Source organism: Phasianus colchicus, chromosome 10, assembly GCF_987193195.1.
Source record: "Phasianus colchicus chromosome 10, bPhaCol1.hap1.1, whole genome shotgun sequence".
NCBI lineage: Eukaryota > Metazoa > Chordata > Aves > Galliformes > Phasianidae > Phasianus > Phasianus colchicus.
In genome coordinates, this window is record NC_143445.1 from 10,112,460 (window position 1) to 10,134,089 (window position 21,630).

The following is a 21,630-nucleotide window of genomic DNA, read 5'->3' on the forward strand; positions in this document are numbered from 1 at the left end:
ACCAATGACAATCCAGATCCCAAAAAAGAAAAGAAAAAAAGAAAAAAGAAGGAAAGTTGTAAGTTAATCTCCAGAAAAGAAGTAATGAGGGAATTGAAAGGAAATCGGATATTCTCTTGTTCTTGCATTGTTTTTGCCCCAAAAAAAGGCCAATTAATGTAAGACACCGATAACAAAAACTGTTGTATCTTTTTTGATATCAGTAAAGGGTGACCTCATTGCAGCCTTTCAGTACCTAAAGGGAGCCTACAAAGAGGAGGGGAATCAACTCTTTGAAAGGGTGAGTGACAGCAGGACAAGGGGAAATGGTTTTAAGCTGAGGGAAGGGAGATTTAGGTTGGACGTCAGGGGGAAATTCTTTACAGAAGGAGTGGTGAGGTACTGGAACAGGCTGCCCAGAGAGGTTGTGGATGCCTCGTCCCTGGAGGTGTTCAAAGCCAGATTGGATGGGGCCCTGGGCAGTCTGGTCTAGCACTAGGTGGAATGGTTGGTGGCCCTGCGTGTGGCAGGGGGGTTGGAGATTCATGATCCTTGAGGTCCCTTCCAACCCTGGCAATTCTGTGATTCTGATTCTGTGATTCTGTACGTGAATGGTGCTTGGCCTTTTCATTCAGCCTGACTGCCAAATGCATGAAGATACTCCTATGAATGTAAGTACCGATAGCCCATGTTTCATTCAGCTGTGAACATAAGTGTGAAAATACTAAAATGCAAACAGTTCACAAACTCTTCCTATTGCAGACTTTGTCCCATGATCCACCAAGTCTACAGAGGAAGTGAATTTCTCTAGAATGTTGTGACTGCTGGATGAGGTTACCCTCCCAGAACTGAATGCAGCAGTAAGTGATTTTTTCTTTTTTAACTAAATGAAAGCCCAGAAGGCTGTCAGTATAACATTTTATCTGCATCTAGTTTAATACCTGGTATCTTTTAACACACTATGACTTGATAGGTTTAGAAGTAGGAAAAAAATGCTTTTCTGTATTTTTACTCTGATTTGTGCTCTCAGTTCTCCAATCTAGTTTGCACGTCATGCGTGTGTGATTCTGACCTTGAAACAATATATGTAAATGTAAAATATATGTAAATGTAAAATTTGGTAACATGAAAAACTGATGTTATATCCTGATGACAAATAATTCTAGTCCACAAAACCTTTACCACTAAAAAATTCATTCAGTTTTCTTTCATGAAGAATTTGAAATGAAATTGTTATATCGCAAGGAAGCTATTCAAACAAACTAGAAGTCTTTATTTTGAGGATTATCATAGTTTTTCTTTCTAAGGACTGGGCAAAATGTTGATTCCACTTTAGCTTAATAGCCAAGAAGCACATCACAAAGAGACAAGGTTTGCCTATAGTGGCTGATCCAAGTGAGGAACAAACTTCAGCTGAGTAGTGACTGAAAATAGGAGATTGAAAAGTAACACAGAAGAATGAAGGGATAAACACAACAACAAAAAAATAGCACTGCCTTTCAGACTTCATGGGAGTGAAAGACTATATTTTGTTAGGCTGCTGCATGAAATAAATTAAGCACAACAAGTTAAGCATTTCAATTAATTTCTAAAAAAAGAAAAAAAAAAGGAACAAAGAAAATGACTTGAAATGCTTGAATAAAAACACACAGATGTTGACATAAAATACATCTCAGCCTGATGACATCATGCAATTTTGTCTTGATAAAATTTTGCTGAAAACACTTCCATTTAAACTAACTGAGAAAATCATCTTCAGTTAACTGATGCATCCATATTAAAAAAAAAAACAAACAACAAACACTGGGTGTTTACAACTAAAAGTTGTAACAACAACAAAAAAAATAATACATGAACAGACACTATCTTTACTAAGCCTCCTGATGACACTGTCTACACAGAATTGAGTTCCGTCCATCAGTATATAACTTCTCCCACTGCTGCAAGGGAAATCAGATAAAAACTAATAAAATGCATCCTCCTACAAGACTGAAAATAGCAGAAGTAAATAAAACTTTTACATTGCTTTCCAGGCCAGTTCCTTCACCACTCCTCTAAAATGCCTCCTGTGTGAGTGTTCAGTTAATGTTATTTACTTAGTGAAGCTCGTGAAAACTACTCACAGGGAGCCCTGGTGATCCCACTGCACCAGAAAAGCCTGAATCACCCTTTTCTCCATGTCTTCCAGGGTAACCCATTTGTCCTTTCTTCCCTTGAGTACCTGGAGGTCCTTGTATACCACGGGGACCAGGAGGACCAGCAGTACATGAGCAGAGGCCTTGATTTCCTATAAATGTATCAAAATTACATTGAAACAGCTGCATAATACATTTTAAAAATACTGTCCTTTTTCTTTCATGTATGTGTAGTGCACAGACCATTTTATATCTCATTACGCCCTTCAGAAGAGTAAAGCTTATCAATATATTTTTGCAGTGCTGAATAATTGCTGTAGTGTTATGACTCTAACTTAAAAGCTGCAATACCAACAGCCATCTAACTATACGTTTTGATGCTTCTGATTATCCAACTTGCCATAAATTTCTGTTTGCAAATTTAGGACTGAAGTGATAATTTGGCAAAGGCCTCATATTCAAATTATTGCTGTCCAGGTATACCTACCTTTTTCTCCTTTTTCACCTTTTCTACCTGGAAGGCCTATCTGACCTTTTGCTCCAGGTTCTCCAGGAATCCCTCTCTCAGTACAAATTACACCTTTGAAAAAAAAAACAAAGCTTAGGTCATGTGTTCTCTCCCTTATGTCATTATCCTTGCATGAAAATCTAGAGATCTTACAAAATACTTCACAAGTTATTGCTTACAGATCACACTACACAAGTAAGTCTGGCTAGATTTGATGTCGCAAGTGTTCTTTTCATTGCTACTACTTTTTTCTTATTCCACTGTAAAATTTTACAACTTGTTTCTTTACTAAAGGATTGTAATTTGGGTTTCCCCCCCAGTCTACTGTGTTTTTAACTTCAGCTGATACATCTTTAGGAACTTTACTTATGTTTTATTTTGTGGATTTAAGTCACCCAGGAAGTTAAAATGTTGACATCTTCCTGACTGACAATTAATGGGAAACACATTTCCTACATCACATGTAAAATTTAATATTTCTATCAAAAGGCAGCTCTCAGATTTTTGTAGAACCAACAAAAGCAATGCATCTATGAATGATATTCTCACAACATAAATTGCTGTTGAACGTACTAGGTAGTCCAGGTAAGCCTTGTCTTCCTGGCTGTCCTGGTAGTCCAGGTGGTCCAGGAAATCCAGGTCTTCCTGGAATTGCTTCACCTGTTCCAGGTGAACCAGGGTCACCTTGAAAACCTTGAGGTCCTGGTGCCCCACTTATTCCTGGCAGGCCAGGCAGACCTGTAAAGTAATGACACAGACAATTCAGAATGGTCGTGCAGAAGAGACCCTGTACAATAAATAAGACTTAAATCTAAATATTTATGTTTTCTTTCCTAGGAAAAAAAGTGGCTTCTGCTTTGTACCTTCAAATCCCTCTTCTCCTTCTCATTATCTCCTGTGCAGACATCATAGTTTATTTAGTTGGTCCTTATACAGAGCAAAGTTGTCTATATCACTCTCCTTTACAACTTTCTGAAGTTGGGAACAGGATTTCTGAGCACAGTGTTACAGATACAGTACACCATGGATATACAGTACATGGCAGAATTTTCTGCTTTGCCTTCTGTTCATTTTCTAGCAATTCCTAATGATCTATTTGGAACATTCTAGTTCTTTTTTGAGTATGATTAAGTATTGGGATAATATATTTTTTTTTCACCGTCTGTAGACCCAAAATCCATATTGTTGGTGACTTGCATGAAACAAGAACAAAGAGTTTTCTTTTAGTTTTCTCTTACTATAGAGTTCTTATTTTATTCCCAAAATCTCTTACTTGTTCCATCATCTCCTGGTCTTCCTAGCAGACCCACAGGGCCAGAAGGTCCAACTGACCCCATGTCACCCGCAGGACCTGGAAATCCAGGATCTCCTGGTGGGCCTGCACAGAATTATGAAGAGTTATGAAATGAACATCTCATGCAATTGACAGTTTAAATAAAACTGCAACTGAAATTACAATTCAAGAACAACAAAGTAAGACAGTGATCTCTCCTTCTTTATCTGTTATAAAACTGCTATAAAACAGTTTTAAATGTGTGACAAATTTTGAAGTGGGAGGATTTGGTTACTTTTCTATGGATTCCTGCCCATTTCACAGACACACAAATTTTGTCACTCAGTAGTAGTATCTTTGCTAAACATTTCAGAACACTGAGAGAAGTGCTTGTCCCAAATAAATACATGTAGCATTTAAAATAGACGTGCATCTGGTGTGTATCTGACTGTGCTCGCAAGCAGGTCATTTCAGGATCATCCTACCGGAAATTACCCAAATTTTAAAAAGTTTATTTTCAAAATTGCTATCATAAATACATATGTTTTTGTAATTAATTAGTGATAAAGAAAACTTAAATCAGAAATGAAGGGCTAAATGAAATTGAATGAATAATGAAAATAACAAAAAGCAAAATGTTGGCATTCTGTTTTCAAACAATTCTGATAAATGACATTTTCTCTGAAGAATATAAGAATACTTCAGTATCTACTCACATATCATGCACATAATTAACATTAAAAATTACTTAAGATTCTAGAATTAAGCATGGGCTTAAACCCCTTTGCTGCATGAGCTGGAAAAGCATAGAAACCAATGGAAGACAATTTCAGTTGATTTTTGTTGAAGCTCCTATCTAGTGGGGAGGTTCTGCTGAACCGTGATTATGTTGTGATTTATTTTGCTGTTCATAATCAGCACTTGTGCACTAGAAATACAGTTTATGGGAAGTTCTTTGTTAAAATGTTCCTCCCATACAGGTTCTCTTTGAGATGCCAAAACAAATTGCTTCCATGCAGCATGCTTGGCTGCTCCCCACTGTCTCCTGCTGTGTAGGAAGTAAGAACTTCCACACATTATTGCCAATTAGATAATAAAGATGTGAAAAAGAGAGAAGATTTAAAATCACAGCCTTAGGTTTTGGTAGGAAGGCAATAAGATTGAGTGGTATTCTATTGAGAGTACTAATTGTAGGCAAGTAGGGAAAAGATGCCAGGAAGTTGGAGGAAGGAAAAGATGATACATATGTTCCTTCCTGCAAGTGATTACCAGCTGGTGTTAACTGATAATACACACCAGATACAATTGCAGATGTTAGGCATAGCCAGGCAAATTGGGAATGTGTATTTTAAAATCTTAACATTATAGATTGTATTAATGAGCGATAATATACTGCTAAGGTGGAAATAAAGTATGTTGATAATCTTTTTTGCAGCCAACTGTAGTTTGGCTGTGCTTTTTTATACAAATAATGTAAATTTGTTGCTTCTAGGAATCATAGGAACTAGTACATTTACAGATTATGTAGCATGCACAGCAGCTTCAGTACTTTCTAAAATCTTTGGTTCTTCTGGATGTGTTGTACAACAACAGAAGACATGCTCTCACTGTCTAGAAAATCTAGATTTTTTAACAGATCATCTTGCACTGCCATATACATACAATTTAGCTCGAGAAATGTATAAAAACTGGTTTCTCTGCATCTGTCTATAATAGATTTGTAAGAAAAAAATGCATATTTGGGAAATAGTGGGGGAAATTATGGCTTATGAAACTCTGAAATATTCTATCTTTTTATGTTTGCAGTACTGGATAAAACAGTGACACAAAATGAGAATAACCTGGAAATGCAGTGTTCAGTGACTTCAGTGGACTTCAGTGATGAAATCCTGATGGAATTAGCTTTCCCCAAACTCATGAACCAGGATTTCACCCCTGCTGTGCACTAAGAGGCTTAACTGAAGTCTAAAATATGTGTGTTTTGGCAATTCTGAACACAGGATTTCTGAACTACAATGTGAAGCCTGATTTTCTTGTTTGTCTCCATTACCCAGCATGGGCTTATTTTTCAGAGCGCTTTCCTAAATAAGCCATGGCCCAATAACTAGGGACAGTCTAGCAGATCTAACTGTGGCTGTATGCATAAAGATCTTTCAAGTAACATTTAATTTGAAATAAGTATATTTAACGTAGTTCCATTAAGATCAGTGAGGCATAAACAAAACTAGAAGATAATGTTCAGGATTTGTCCCTAGCGATTACTTTCTAACACCTTAGCAAAATAGGTCTTTATAAACTTTATACGGCAGAAACAGTAATTAATACTAGCTTTAACCTTTCACAGGAAGCAGTGGAGTTCCAATAGCTCCAGGAGGACCTGGGGGCCCTTTTTCTCCAAGATCCCCCTGTAAGAATCCAACAGCAAATTTCACTGGTAGACATAAACATGCAATGCCCTAGCATGCAACTAAAAATTTCAAAAATGTTGAAGTATGAAAAGAATGTAACATCTTCATATCACCTGGGCAACAAGATATAAAATAATTATCTTTCAGAATACCAGTGACTTCACATACCTATCACACTTATCTATTTGGCATTTTAGAACTTGCAACTTCTTGCATCTGACTCAACTTTACAATATATGACAGAATTCAAACGCAGTATAATCTCACCGTGTTTGAGATGTTTTGATTTAACAATCAAGATGTAAATATTAAAATTTAAAATTCTATATTAGAATTTAGAAATTACTTTTATGATGACAGATAAGCACTAAGAAAAGAGGTTTGAATTTGACAGATATTACCAATGATAAAAGATGCTCAAAGTTTTAATAAGAAATTTAAAACATCTGGATCAGGGAAACATAAGTGTCTACTATCTGCAAGGAAAATCACTTCTGCTTGGAGGATTTCTAAATTAGCCTGGATTCTGATATTTAGAATTGCAGCTGAAGTGGACTTTAAGGAAGCCTTTTATGTGGCAAATTGTATTATACTTTTTGCTTTGGTGTAGATTAGGAATTGACCCTTCTGTCTGCAGCAAATGGGAACTGAGAAAATAAGAATGTGAATCTGGGAACTGCATAGTTATGTAGCATTCCTCAGGCTGGAGCTCAGGGCATTTTAGGACATGGGCAAGGAGAACTGAGACTGCAAGACTAGGTGCACATCCTTGTATAAGTAAAACCAAGCAGTCTATGCCTCCCTATGTACTTCCCCTTTTTTAAAATTGTATTTCTATGATTTTTATACAGTACTGGCGGTGTCAGTTGTTGGCTTCTTAAACTTTTAGCCTTTTGTCTGAGCTTTTCCATTTGACTGTATCTTACTGAAAGAGATAACATAACTGTGTACTTTTGGGCTATTTTAAACAGGAATGTATACTTGTCTTCCCTAATAGTATTAAAAAAAAAAAAGTCTTTTTTTGTAGCAGGAAAGGGAAATTAAAACCTAAAAATTTCCTCCTCTGATAAGCTTGTGAAACATTTTGAGATTTAAAAATTAATGTAATGATGATAAAAGTAACAAAGATTTGTACAATGGGTGCATATTACCCATGTCTTGCATGACTCGCATGCTTAGCATAGGCAAAAGACAAGAAAGAATTGAAGAGTTGCTAAGCCAAGATCAAAAATGTCAGTTCTTGGCTGATATCCCCATTAAGCATTAAACACTATTCTGGAAGTTTCAATAGCCAGCTTTCTATTGTTCTAAACTGCCTATAAAGACCATTCATTATTTCAATAAAACTCACACAAACTAGTCCATCAATTTGACTCAAAGTTTGCAGCCTCATTTTGTGCCATGGTCCAAATTTTACAGGATCATACAGCTACCTAAATAGCAGGTTCCTTTATCTGTATACTACTCTCAGGATCTTAACCATAAACAACTTTCATAGCACTATAATTCATGGATTAGATGGCTACACAGGTACAGTTAAGGGTATAAATAACCTAAACTGCTGCTAAAACTAGAGTTGTATAAAAATCAATCCATGGAATTCTCAGTCCCGCATGCATCAAGCTGAAATCTTTACTCTTTGCTATTTATTACCTTTGTTACGAGTGTCTTGAAGACAGTAAATCTTAGAAGCAATTATGTTTGTAGAAAAGGTGATGATCTAATAAGTGGGTAGATTTAGGGAATCATTAGCATTTATATAGGGAAGTGTGTATGTGTTATATGTGTTGTATGTGTTTTATTCGTTGTTCTTTGTTTGTTTGTTTGTTTGATTTTTACCTTGATGCCTGGATATCCAGGTCTCCCAGGAAAACCAGCAACACCCATTTCTCCCTGGAAAGGATCATAAACACTGTCTGTTTATACATTAATATAATTAATTGAAAAAAAGTCAATGAAACAGTTATGCAATACTGTTAACTTATAATAGCTTTCACAGTTGTTTGTTTTATTCCAGAGAAATTCACTGGTTTTGTACAAGAGATTACATGTTTCATAGAATCTCCTCTGTAATTATTTTTTTAATTTAAAAATCTATACCAGTTATTTATATAGCAGTCAGTTGGTTCAGTGTAGCTGAGGCACTGAACTAGCTGGAACACGTACTAGAAAATTCTGTTTAATACAGTTGAAATTGGCTTGCTGCCTACTTGAATTATATCAGTTGAGTCACAGCCTGAACCACTGATTGAGCACTTGGACAAAGGACCCAGTCAGCCTTGGGAGTACAGGTGAAGGCAATTCACGAGTGTGACCAGAAGGGGTGAAACCTGGCTGCACCTCTCTAAGAGCTCATTTTAGGGCTGACTGCCATGAAGGAAGGGTCTCTAGTTGCAGGTCCCTTCCTTGTAGAGTCTTCTGTGTGAGCCTAGATCTTCAGAGTTGGGTGAGCAGTCTCTTTTTCACTTTGTAACACCTTTTACATCATGCTAGTCCCTTTGTTATTATACCTCCTGTATCACCATTGCAACGCGTTGATCTTTCTGATTGTCACACTGCTGAACAACCCTCTTTTATTTACTATTACTTCATGAAAATCAGCTGCTTATCAGTTCCTCTTTTATGATTTTCTGATGTATTTATTCATCCTGTATTCAAACCCTTTAGATCAACAGCGGTGAAAAACAGAGTAAAAAGCCATTTTGCAGATGAAAGTCACCTGAAACGTAATTTGAGATGCAAGTATCTACAAATTAATGTGGTTCAGGAATATAATGATCGTTACCTTAACTAGATTTGGAAGTAAGCTGGAGAGAGGGAAAAGACACACATCTGTATAACTACACCTGTTATGCTTCAATTCAAGAAGATGTTAGAAGCTCATAACTGCCCCTGGCATTTTTTTGAGATGGAAGGCTAAACAAAGCACGCATTTAACACAAAATGACAGAAACAAGAGCATGGCAACGAAAGTTACCGTGCTGTGTAACTTTTCTATCATGCAATCTGCATGCCCACTGGCTTCCTTTCCTACTTATGACTTTGGCTCCAAATTCAGTCAAATTTTAGAGGGTAGCAGAAACTCAGCAACACAGTTCATAGAACTTTTGTGGCAACAGGAGGAAAAGGAAGTTAGGTGATGTGAGCTATCAAGCATGAGGAAATTGCAAATCTGCACAAATCAACAGAAAATCAAACCTCACTGATGTTGCTGTAAAGTGAGCTGCTGTAATTTGTCATCTTACCTTTATTCCAGGAAAGCCTGCAGGTCCGTCAGAACCAGGGCTACCCTGATAAAAACAATGTGAGTTAAAACAATAAAAACTTATTCAAGTTAGACCTGTATGGTATTGCTAAGCAGTTAATATTCCTTACATATTTACTACTTGGGATCATATCTACCAATAGCTAACACTCGTGAAGTTTTTGCAAATATTTTATGAGAAGTGGGCATGAATTTTGAACTATTGCTCAAAGTAAACCAGATGAGTATTTATTTATTTTTATTGTATTACAGCAAATATAGTAATGAATATATTGCTCCATGTATGTACTGTTATGCATGTCATGAACAAGCTGCTGACAAAAAAGCTGCCATTGTCAGGTATGGAATAGATTAAAATTGGTACATTAGAACTGAGCTACTTCTAAGAATTTATACAGCACTAAATATTTAAAAGGTAACCATACAGATTTGCTTTATTTCCAAGCAAGGAAAGAGCGTGTGTACAAGTCTGTGACACAGTGACTCCCAGAGCAGAACTGCAAAATATTCTATATAGAAAGTACAACAAATTAGTTTAAAAGAAACCTTGAAATCTTGTTTGGAAATGCACAGTTAAATCACTAGATATTTTCTGAGGGTAATTGTAGTGAACTTGTGAACTTCCTTACCCGCAATCCAGGGAATCCAGGAATGCCTTTTTCACCCTTTTCTCCTTTACCAGGTACTCCCTGTAGTATTCAAAACATTCTGTTTGTTTAAACTGATAAAGTTTGCCATAAGTTTTATTCTATGTGCATGTCTATTATGTTTGTATATTACAGATCTTGTTTCGCTTAGTAGGGTCAAACACTGGGGGCTTACTTCATCAAGCACTACTAGCAGTGCCTACATATCTTCAGTTATTCAAGAAAGCTGTTATGATCTCTGCTCCAACTGGAAACAATACTGACCTTTCACAACCAGGCAACATTCAGTAGGTAGGTATAAAACAGGTTTTCCATAGAGTTTTGAAATATTTTTGCTTTCATATTGTTATAGGCGGTAATTAAGTTCCAATGCACAAGTGCTGTTATTTCTTCTATCATCTTGTGCTTTGAAAGATTAACTTAATAACAACAGAAGCAACACGGAAGAAGAAAATCACATTACTTACTTTAGGTCCATGTGGCCCCCTGTATCCTGGTATCCCAGGTAGTCCTTTTTGGCCCTACACATACAGGAAAAGTGTTTACTATGCAGGACATACTGATGTGTTGTTTAACATTTCAAAGTCCTAGTCTGAATTACTGGGGATTTTCCCCTGAGTGTACAAGGCAGTTGAAAATAAGAAAAATCATTAAGTGCTGATTTTTTTTCTTCTGTTAACACTGTCAAACTAGCACAATGACTGTGGATTGAGTTAGATATATCTTTTCATTTGTAGAGATTTACTAACTGGGGCTTTGTTCCTACAAATGTATGTGAAAATAGTTATTTTTTTGTCTGTGGTTCGAATAGTTTGAAACAAGGATTTACATGTATAAATTCATGCTTTTGCACACAGCCTCAATCTGAATGGGATGCATGATAGATTACATAAACATGCCACTAGTCACACAAAACAGTAACGTGGAGTTTATGTACGTTCTTGTGGTTCTTTCCCTCACCCTTGTATGGCTGTACATAGTGGCCATTTCCATAATGAAAGCCTGAGATTCAGTACTTGAAGGCTATCAGCTCCCTGGATTGATGCTGCAGGGCTGGCAATGCCAAAATTTGTGTTGTCATTTCTGTATTTTTGCAAATCAGGCTTGAGAAACACAGGGATTACACTATAGGTTTCTCCATAACATAAGTTTCATAACTCTTTTATCAAAAATTATCACACTTTGAAGTATACGATTCTGGCTACTGTGGGTGTGTCACTGAAGAAATACAGTAAACAGGATCTTGCATTAAAAACAGACAACAAAACCACTTATTTTGTCTATCAATAGAGCACAGAGTAGAAAGATTAGGGTTGACTGTTCAAAACATTACGCTGGAGAAATCTTAAAAAGAAAAAATGCTAAAGATCTGAAAAATAGAAGTCATACTGAAAAGCCACATAAGATACTAAATTAATGATGAAAATTAATGAACACTAAAGTAAAAGATTTGTCTTGTTTATTTCATCCTTAGCAAAAATGGTATCGCTTGCCAATTCAAGCACAGTTAAATGTGAAAACAGATTAAAACCTTTTCTCCTTTGAACAGCTGAGCTCCAGGAGGTCCAACTAACAGTGGTGACCCAGGTGGTCCGGGAAGTCCAACATCACCCTGTGGAAACCAGAGGAACAACAGAAAGATGTTCTGTTCCATGCAGCATTTCAGTGAGATATGGACCGTTTTTCTGTTGCGCTACAGCAGTATGTATTTTTGTCCCTGCTGAGCAAGTACTTGTACTAATACTTATATAGAATCTTGTTTTTGTAAGATAAACTTTCTGTTCTTTATACTATAGAATTATATTTATTTCTTTTCCTTACCGGCTCTCCTTTTTGTCCATCCACTCCAATACCTGGATTTCCCTAATTGACAGAAGAATGTATATAGTTTGAAGATTATTAGAAAATGTTGATATGAGAATTTAATCAAGTAACTTTAAATCAAGTAAATTTAGTAACAAGTAGTCATAAAGGACATTTCAAATATTTGAGTAAATTAACCTATTATTTCACTAAATACTTCAGGAAAAGACATTGCCTACCTGTTCACCTGGCAAACCAGGGTAACCTGGAATACCCTTTAAAAGAGAACGAGAACAAGTTAAGGTGATGTGTCTGATTTAGAGACAGAACTTTGAGAATTACCTCCACTTGTCAAAACCACCTAGATGCAGAATTTCCTCGAGTTCTACCTATCAAAAGTGCAATTTACTTAGCATGGCCACTGCTTTCAGCAGGACTGAACTCTGGATCTACATCTGCCTGGTTTCACAAAGTGGCCTCAGGGAAGGGGAATAAGGAGAAGTCATCCTGGCAGTCCATGGGAACACTGCTGGTGCTGTGTTTTCACAGGTATGGGAAGAAGCAACATATGCTCTAATTCTAACTAAGGCAAAAATCTCTATTTACTGTATGCCTCAAAAATTACATGTAGGCTTTGATTCACATTAAGGCAATTTCTAAAATCGGTGTGCATATCCTGAAAATGAAAGACTGAGAAACTGTGGTAATCTTACAGGCATGCCTGGTTGGCCTGGGTATCCAGGTGGGCCTGTTGTACCTGTCGATCCTCTAGGTCCCTGAAAAAAGACAACAAATGGCCTGTTTCTGAAGATATCAAGAGATTACAATTTTTTTTTTTTTCGTACAAAACTAGTTTATCTGAATGCCTGCACCACTTGAACTCAGTTTACTGGTATTTCACTTATATATGCCTCTCTTATAGCTTATTACCATACCAGAAAACTCACAGCCATTACAGCAGTTCGGTTTCTGGATAACTGTGTACTGATACTGTTCAATGCAGTTATATTTTATGAATGAATTGAAAGAATACTTTATTAGTAACTGTACTACAGTATGGGGACTTTAAGAATTTCATCAGCTAATATCTTTTTGACCAGCAATATGAACTGAAGTCATACAAGTCTGTAAGAGCCCAGTGGTGAAATTAAACTCTCTTCTTCTTAAAGGCTTTTACAGGAAAAAAAAAAAAAAAGGTAGTTGTTATATATTCTAGGGAGACTCAGCAGATACTGTTGAAGAAGCTGTCAAATCTCTACATATTTACTGACAAATCTTGAATTTCACAGGACAAATATTCTGTGTTTCTGAATACATAAGGAGCAATGACTGCTTGATGCAGAGTCACTGCCTGCATGCAAACCACAATGCAGGTCGGTTTGCAGTCTGTTTCTGTGCCTTTCTGCAGCAAAGAACTGGTTATGGAGGCAGATAATGGGAACTTCATTTTTGTTGGCCTTTATCCTGGAATTTTGCTAGTAAGGCAGGCAGGGAGAAACCGTAATATTACCTTATTTTATGAAGAATTAAAACTAGAAAGATCTCCTAGACAAAAAGCAAGTATAGAACCCACTGGCTGTACTTACAGGCATGCCACGGGGGCCAGGATCACCTCTGTCTCCCTGTAAAGACAGAAATTTAGCAAAGGATACATCAGAAGCTTTGATTTTAAATAGTTGTTGGAATTTTCTAGTGTTATATCTGTTAAGACTTCAAGCTGTCTGTTCTAGTTGTATATTTGCTTTTAATTTTTTAATGCACCAAGTTTTATTAAACAGTGAGGACATATGAGAACAATTAAATTAGCTATATGTTTTTCCTACAAAATATTATTTTTTCTCAATCAGACACTTACTGGGGGTCCTTTTCCAAAATACGAAACATACACTGAATTTCCTTTTTCTCCTTTTTGCCCTGGGTTTCCCTATGAAGAAAAAAAAGTATATTAAAACATTGTGATCCACTTATTGATATCCTATGCTTCTACATAGACTGAATGATAATTTCTTAGATTGTACTACTAGTGCCCATGTATTGCTAGGTAATCCACTAGAATCAGCATAACTGCATTAGCATATTGTAGTTCTTTTGTCTAATAAGATCCTTATATGTGAAGATGCCTTCTTTACAGTTGAGCAAAACAGCTCCTCACAGGCTCTGAGTCCTGCTCTGACATGTTCCTTAGCTCTTCAGTATTTCAATATTCCACCATCTTCACAAATCTTGCCTGTAGTATCAACACATCAATATGCCTACCTTTCCTTTCCATGAGTTAGCAGCTTTAAGTATTACACACTCCACCTTCTCCAGAAGTTCATAGTATGATGTAGAACAACCTAGTACAATTCTGCATACAATTAAAAAGCTGAAAGTATCAACTGTGACATAGATTTCAACCTATTAGTAAAAATATTTCACAGTCTATCACTATTAATAAATCTGATGCATACAGGCCCTGCTTATTTTAAAAAATTAAATTCCTTTGTGCTTCTTTTTGTGGAGTCCTTTATATAACTTTGCCTATCATAGGGCCCTCAAAACCTCAGTCTGACTTAGCAGAAAAAGTTAATTACTTTAGTAAATTTTAAATTGTTGAATTGATGTCTAAAAGCATGATACATAAGAACACAAGAACACACATTAAGATATTTCAGAAATATTCTCATTTGAAATCCTGACGCACAGGGTATAACTTAACTGAAGCCTGCAACAGCTATTGATTTCAATAAACTGGGGTACTGTTTTGGAATTTAACCACTTTAAAACTTCACTGATTTCTTGATATTATAACACCAGCTATTCAAATCCTGAAGTCAGAATGAAACTGAGAAAGTAGTTATTCCTGGTATGATGCGGTAAGAGCTACAGCTGCCTGCAGCTGGATATACCTACAGTAAACTTGATACAGTTTACAAGTCAGACAGGAGCTGCTAGGAAACACATTAAGCATACAAAAAGTTATATTTGTACATTGTTATTTTACATGTGAATTTGTGTAGTAAGAGAGATTTATTAGATTCAATTACATGACTAAAGTAAAGGCTTTCAAATAGAAACTAATTTCTAATTCATTAGTGAGGCAAATGAAGTAAAGGGGAGGAATATGCACACTTAGAAAAATTATGCAGGAAAATATTACAAATAAGAAGAAACTTAAAAATGTTAGTAATATAAGTCAGCATTTGGTGCAACAAATTGATTTAAAAATAGGCAACCCATGTAGAGGTTATAGCAGCATTCTTGCACACAAGCAAATATGTTTACTATGTCTTGTTTTTCTGAGTAGCTAAATTAATTTGCACTGGATTTTTGTGTAGATATCCAAGGCTACATGCCTATTGTAGCCTTTCTTTGTATGTTGCAAATACTAGGCCTGACAAAGAGCATGCTCCTGGAACTGGGAGGACGTATGCTGCAATTTGTCCCATGTCTCATTTTTATTTTACATTATTCAGCTAAATATTAAAGGTAGAACTCCACTTTGGCAGCCATAAAATGTAAGAAAAAAAGATAAACTTAATATCTTGAAACTAAGCCATTTTACCATTTAGAGGGTAATAGGTTGCCATGAGAGGTATAACCTAATGATCTATACCACAGGAGGTGTAATAAATTAGTAAGTATTTTATCTGGTTTTATGACAGCATCTATTACACATCCAAGACTTGAGTTGTATGCTTTTTGTATTTGCTGTATTTTGATAGTGTCTTCTCACTCTCCATCATTGATTGCCTATGATTGAATCAGCATCTCATTTAGCTTCTATTAGACACAATTGTCTTTTCATGTACATTGTAGTTGTTTAATTTTTTTATTTAGAAAATTCCAGGGAAGGTCTTAGATCAACTAATAAGTTATTACTAATCATCGACAACTAAAAATTGTTTCCACAAGAAGTCAAAGACTGGGGAAAAGAACAGTTCAACACAATTTCTTTGCAGCTATGGTAATGCATATCCCTTACTGATACTAATTTGTGTTTTATTTTCATTAGAAGCACTGCTAAGCTAATTATTTAAATACTTTTAAAAATGCTTTCAATTTTAACAGGAAAAATAAACAATATCAAAATGATCATTTAAAATATTTTAGCTGAAATTATCTCTGTGTTTATAGATAAACAGTAAGGCGAGTTTAAGTATGCACAGAGCAATCATGAGAAGCTATTCAAAAAGTGGCATATGAAACTAATGCCATTGTTTTGGAAGAGACTTGCTAATATATTTGTGTGATACTTCACTAAAAATCTTCATGTTACAGAAATTGATGAAACTTGTTGAAAATTCCAGTTGTTGCTAATTCATCTCAGGTATGTTCCTACTAGTCAGGCTTTTAAGTTTCAAGTAATGATAAATTATATGTTGGTTTCAAGCTACCTCTATAATATGCTCTTAGATTTGGTGTGGTTATGCACTGGTGAAACAAAGCAGAATTTAACTCTCCAGTTATACACATATACTTAATGGCCATATGAACTTCACATTCAAACTCAATCATACTCTGCAAAGTGTTCTTCAATCACATTAACCTTAGCAAAAACAGAAGGTGCTTGGAACTTCACTGTGAAGTGTAAAGCTAGTGCAATAGTCTAAAAATCCTTTCATTTAAGACACTGTCAGCTTGAAGGGAAAATGTAGATATATATTATTACTAGACAATAGCAATGTCTTCAACATACATAAGGACCTCTTGGTCCAATATATCCATTTTCGCCTGGAAATCCTGGATCTCCTCTTGAGCCATTGCAGCCATCTACACCGTGCTTGCCCCTGGGTCCTTCACTTCCTGGTAATCCCTGAAAGGCAGTTTAACATTTATTAGAGATGCACCATAGAAAATTACATAGAAAATTAGTTTTTAAATTAATGAAACAGTTCAGAAACAAATATCACAGAGCTGAAGACCATCTCACAATGGTCCCAGCTTTACATCCCTGCACTAGAAATATCTTCTATTGTGATCAGTATTTATTTCTGATGTGAAGAATTGCAACCATGTATTTTTAATATGTTTTTCTTTGATACATAGTAAATATACTGGGGGCAGCACTGAGTAGAGGGCCAGACTGAGCTCTCATTTGAGTCAGTAATGGGCTATTTTCTCAGGAAAAGCAGATTGGCTCTCTAGCTATAATCTTTCTTATGGCTGTAATGAAAAGCTGTTTTCTCTTTACTGCTTCTGAAGGACATACGGGAAGATCATCTAAAGCAGCCTTGTAGTTTTTAATTAATGAGATAAAATGGTAGAACACAACTTGACTCAAGCACACAGTAATCACAGAGAAAGACTGTACGTTCCAGAATTGAGAAAGTTTCCAAATAACAAAAATTAACCAATGTACAGATAAGGCATAGTTCTACTTCAAATTAGATACTAGATAAAGAAGCAATTTTTTTTATTCTGAAAAATCATCAGGAAAGCATCCTGTCCACTTGCCAGAGATGTTCTTGTCCGTTTAACTTTCTTTAATTTAAAGCTCTTCACCGCAATTTGAGGATACACTTTTTGGTTATCTGTTTCTCAGGAGCATTTTGTTCCTTGTGCAAAATTTTGGCCCTATGAATTCTGCATTATGTAGACATTCTGGACAAAGTCCCACTGTCAAATGTGGACAATAGATGCTAAGATACCCACTCCATTTCTGGTTCTGTTTTTGCTTTCAAAATTCAACATTTTAACTTTATTTGATCTGTATGAAACCAATAACAGGAATAAATAAATAAATAAATAAATAAAGTTTTTTTTCAATATACTGCATCTAAGAGATACTCTTTGTTTGGTTTTTTTACCACACTGATTTCCACACTAAAAACCACATTCACAAACATGTACAATCACATGCTTCTACACTTAGGACTGACTTCTTCAGTCCTAATTCACGCAAAAGTCAATGGTTGCTTATTTTTTTTTCTTCCTGCAAAAGAACTACAGGCAAAATAATTTTTAAAATTGAATAAAAAAACAATACATGATTTGAGACAACTTTCAGAGATGTGAAGAATGCATCAAAATATATTCTGCTGTAGAGCCTAAGACAATAAATTTTTAATCCTAGCACTGGACACATGCTGCAAGGACTAAAGCTTGTCTCTACCTTCACTGCCCCACTTCCCCATGAAAATGATGTGACTATTTTCCAGGGATTTTGTGGAGTTTTTTATAAATCATAAACACAGTTGAAATTAGCTAATTTATATTTTTTGCAATACAAATAATTATGTAGTTGGCACAATAACTACAGGTATAAAAACAAACAACATATTAAGTGTTTTATTCTATTAGAAGACTTGTTTTGACTTTAAAGAAACTGTATTTTTTATAAAGCAATATTCATTCAATACGTACAGGAACACCATCTAAACCAGGAAATCCTGGGACTCCAGTTGGGCCCTAAAAACAGATAACATGAAAAAACAAAGCTGCTGAGGTCATTAACCCTTAAAAAGAATGAAAAATAAGAATACATAATACTATATAGTGACAAACAAGCATACTCTTGTTTGAAAAATAAATTAAAACCATAATTTTATCAGAAATAAATATCTGACGAAAGTTAATGGGTTCAGTAAGAAACTAAGGTCAATAGCTACTCGTGGTAAAAGGACAAATGTCAAATTTCTAATTTCACTGATTCTCCAGTGACTAGAAAAGTATAGAGAAGTTGCCTATAACTTAATATATTATTCTATGCATAATTTTTACAACCCTGGCCCTATTTTGATGATAGAAGGAGCAGTTTCTATTTACAGAACTTATATTTCACGTATATTAGACATTTGCTTTAAAGATCTCAGTTATCCACTGAGATTAGTGAAATTAGATAATTAAAATTAATATAAAATAGCAAGAGCTAATTACAGGGATTGTACAGCTACGTAAGACATAAACTTGAACTGCAAGTTTTAATCTTGAAGTGGTAATAATGGCACTATAATACTCCTTGCAGCTCCACATTCCTCCCACAGTCTTCTCCTAGTTTAAGGAGGATTACATGGTATAAATTAATCAGAGACTGGTCCCTGTTGTTTTTTGTTCCCTGATTATTCTAATTTTGCAACCCAAAGGAAAAAAACAAACAAACACTGAAACACGTTTTCTAAAGAAAGCTGTAATTGATTTCTGGGTGAGCTAGAGGATAGTTCAGCAAATGCTTTCTAATCATGAAAACAGGTTCATTTCATTGACTAATACTTTACATTATATAATGCACACACCCAATAGAGCTGCCTGTGATGTTTCCTACCTTATCACCTTTTTCTCCAGCTGGCCCAGGCTGCCCATTCTCACCTCTCTGTCCTTTTTCCCCTGGCAGACCAGCTGGTCCTATAGATCCCAAGGATCCAATTGGTCCTTGAGCTCCCAGCTCACCAGGTTGACCCTGAAAAGAGTCCAAAGAGGTAAGTGAATACTACTGTAAACCTTGAAGTAGGTAGTGTATTAGAGATGGTTGTACAGATAAAACAAGTCTTAAAATGTATACGTATTTATTATTCAAAACAGCTTGCTGTACAGGCAGCAGATCTATTCCATGTGTTAGATGCTATTAAACACAACTTTAAATATTAACAATTCGATTAAGGCAGTAATTTCTTTTCATCTTCAGCAGGTCTCCAGCAGTCAAGCTGACTATAATAAATTCCAAGTCCTCCTGGCTCTATCAATGTAAGTAACGCTTGTAAGAATAAGGCTCCATGTTTCTGCCACCAGGAAAGACGTGGTGGCTCATTTTAGAGAAAAGGCCATTGTAGACATTAGAACAAATCAAGAGAATTCCCTTTTTCTTGTAATTATATTACATTCTTATTATCTTAAGTTTTCCTAGGTCATGTATCTTCTGTCATCACTCTCAGATTTTAGTGCCTTTTAATGGAAAAGGTGTGAGGTTTCATATAGGAAAAAAAAAACATTAGCTGTTATCAAACACACAGAGTATCAATTTGAATAGATTGTGTTGAAAGGATTTAGGAGGCTTTAGAATGTCATTTATCTATATGTCACTCTGAATTCTGCATCTGCACCTACAACACAATACAGTTTGTCTTTATGCATTTCTACAAAGCTTTCCAAGATCACCCTTATTGTCAAGTAAGAATACTTTGTGACAAAGAACAAGTGGATTTTTCAATCTATAGTATTGGTGTGGATTTGTTTGGGTTTGGTAGCAGTTTTTGTCCTGTATTGCTAAATTATGATTAAATCATAGATTTTAGATATCAGCTGTCTACACTTTACCCTACAAAGCTTACATTACACCACACTATCAAAAAAGAGAGCAATATGGAGCCAAATGCCTGTCAGAGAAAGTGTGTCTTAAACACCACAGGAGGGCAGTAAAGGATATTTCAGTACAATGTCCATTCACAGAAATGACAGGCCATACATTACTTTCTATGAATGGATTCAAGAAAAAGAACAGAAATCAAAAATGACTGTAGACATATTCATTAGCTCCAAGTATCAAATTATGCTGAAATGATAGAACTAAATTCCATTCTATCGAGTGTAAACATTTCAACAGACTGAATCTGTCTAAACAAAATATTTTCTCAAAAATTGGAAGCAGAGCCTTAAATTTTTTTTTTTTTTTCTTTTCTTTAAAGCTGAAGGTCCTACTAGAAGAGCAGAGGACTACCTGGAAAAGAATCCTTGTTCAACTCATTTTCCATTTGCCTGTACTAGCACCCCCACTTAAATCTTATTGTTGCTTCCAGTGAAGTCACTAGCAAAATTTTCAGGGCAAAATCAGCATTCTGTCTTCAGCAACAATTATAGTTTTCTTGATAGTATAATTTAAAGTGTAAAACACTACAGAAATTCATGGCTACTAGTAGGAAAATGTGCTGATTCTGCATCCTTTTTAACACTGAATGGATAGTTAGAATTCCGGGTGTTATTTGAGTATTTGCTGGTATGAACAATTGCAGCTTATCTACTGGCAGAGCTTTCTACCTCCTCTGTTGAAAAAATGATTTTATTAATTGATGGACTTTTAAAGAAGCTATTACAGACTCTAATAGCTTGATTTAAAAAAGACTGGACAACCATTTTGATTAAAGATTCATTTTGAATATTAGAAAAGTGAAACAAATTAGGCAAATAAAATAATAAAATGCAAATATTTGAACTACCCACTCCTGGAAGCAGCACTTTTTTCTTAGTACATGGAACTAGCTGTTGCCATGCAAAATATAAGTCACCAGTGGAAGGGGAGGGGAAGACAAGATAATTCTCAGTAATGCTCAAATGCCTTGATGTTAACAAAGCATCTTCTTGACAAATTTCTGCAGTGACTTTAATATTTTTATTGATGTGTACACTCTGCATCCAATAGCTGACAGCGAATTTTTTTTTCCAATTATGGACATGCGGCCCTTCGTGCTGATAAAAATGTCTTTAGTTGCTACTCTGTTAATTTAATTGACTCCACGGTTTGTGTCTTCAGCAGGAGGTAGTGAAGTCATAAAACAGAATCACTGAATCCAGAATTCACAATAGGTTTGACAGCTGATACAACTTTAGAATGCCATGTGAAGCTGGTGGATTGTCTCTCTTTCTTTCAGCTCAAAGACTGATAATGACTGGGAGCTTTGTTAAGACCAAACTGATACCATG

At 35.6% G+C, this 21,630-nt stretch overlaps 1 protein-coding gene and 2 long non-coding RNA genes across 7 annotated transcripts in view; 2 read left to right on the forward strand and 1 right to left on the reverse strand.

Moving 5' to 3' along the window:
• The window catches only part of COL4A4 (collagen type IV alpha 4 chain), a 63,941-nt gene that overhangs the window by 27,716 nt on the left and 14,595 nt on the right, over positions 1-21,630 (reverse strand). Inside the window, exons 4-21 of the mRNA XM_031596353.2 lie at positions 19,262-19,396; positions 18,364-18,408; positions 16,697-16,813; positions 13,874-13,942; positions 13,605-13,640; positions 12,732-12,794; positions 12,258-12,293; positions 12,037-12,078; positions 11,747-11,827; positions 10,683-10,736; positions 10,198-10,257; positions 9,549-9,593; positions 8,143-8,196; positions 6,231-6,300; positions 3,896-4,000; positions 3,196-3,360; positions 2,602-2,694; positions 2,103-2,266 (exon numbers count right to left, since the gene is read on the reverse strand). Coding sequence (XP_031452213.2) covers positions 2,103-2,266; positions 2,602-2,694; positions 3,196-3,360; positions 3,896-4,000; positions 6,231-6,300; positions 8,143-8,196; positions 9,549-9,593; positions 10,198-10,257; positions 10,683-10,736; positions 11,747-11,827; positions 12,037-12,078; positions 12,258-12,293; positions 12,732-12,794; positions 13,605-13,640; positions 13,874-13,942; positions 16,697-16,813; positions 18,364-18,408; positions 19,262-19,396 — 1,434 coding nt within the window. The remainder of the gene's footprint in view (positions 1-2,102; positions 2,267-2,601; positions 2,695-3,195; positions 3,361-3,895; positions 4,001-6,230; positions 6,301-8,142; positions 8,197-9,548; positions 9,594-10,197; positions 10,258-10,682; positions 10,737-11,746; positions 11,828-12,036; positions 12,079-12,257; positions 12,294-12,731; positions 12,795-13,604; positions 13,641-13,873; positions 13,943-16,696; positions 16,814-18,363; positions 18,409-19,261; positions 19,397-21,630) is intronic.
• On the forward strand, positions 12-11,850 carry LOC149916601 (uncharacterized). 5 transcript variants are annotated; one of them, XR_016469602.1, is made up of 5 exons: positions 12-280; positions 742-839; positions 9,560-9,607; positions 10,351-10,506; positions 11,765-11,850. It is a non-coding gene; the product is annotated as an uncharacterized LOC149916601 (long non-coding RNA). The 5 variants fall into 5 exon arrangements; XR_016469601.1 differs by having other exon boundaries at positions 12-839; XR_016469604.1 differs by having other exon boundaries at positions 12-839; positions 10,370-10,506.
• Positions 19,350-21,101, forward strand: LOC149916602 (uncharacterized). The gene is made up of 3 exons (XR_016469605.1): positions 19,350-19,415; positions 19,622-19,680; positions 20,619-21,101. It is a non-coding gene; the product is annotated as an uncharacterized LOC149916602 (long non-coding RNA).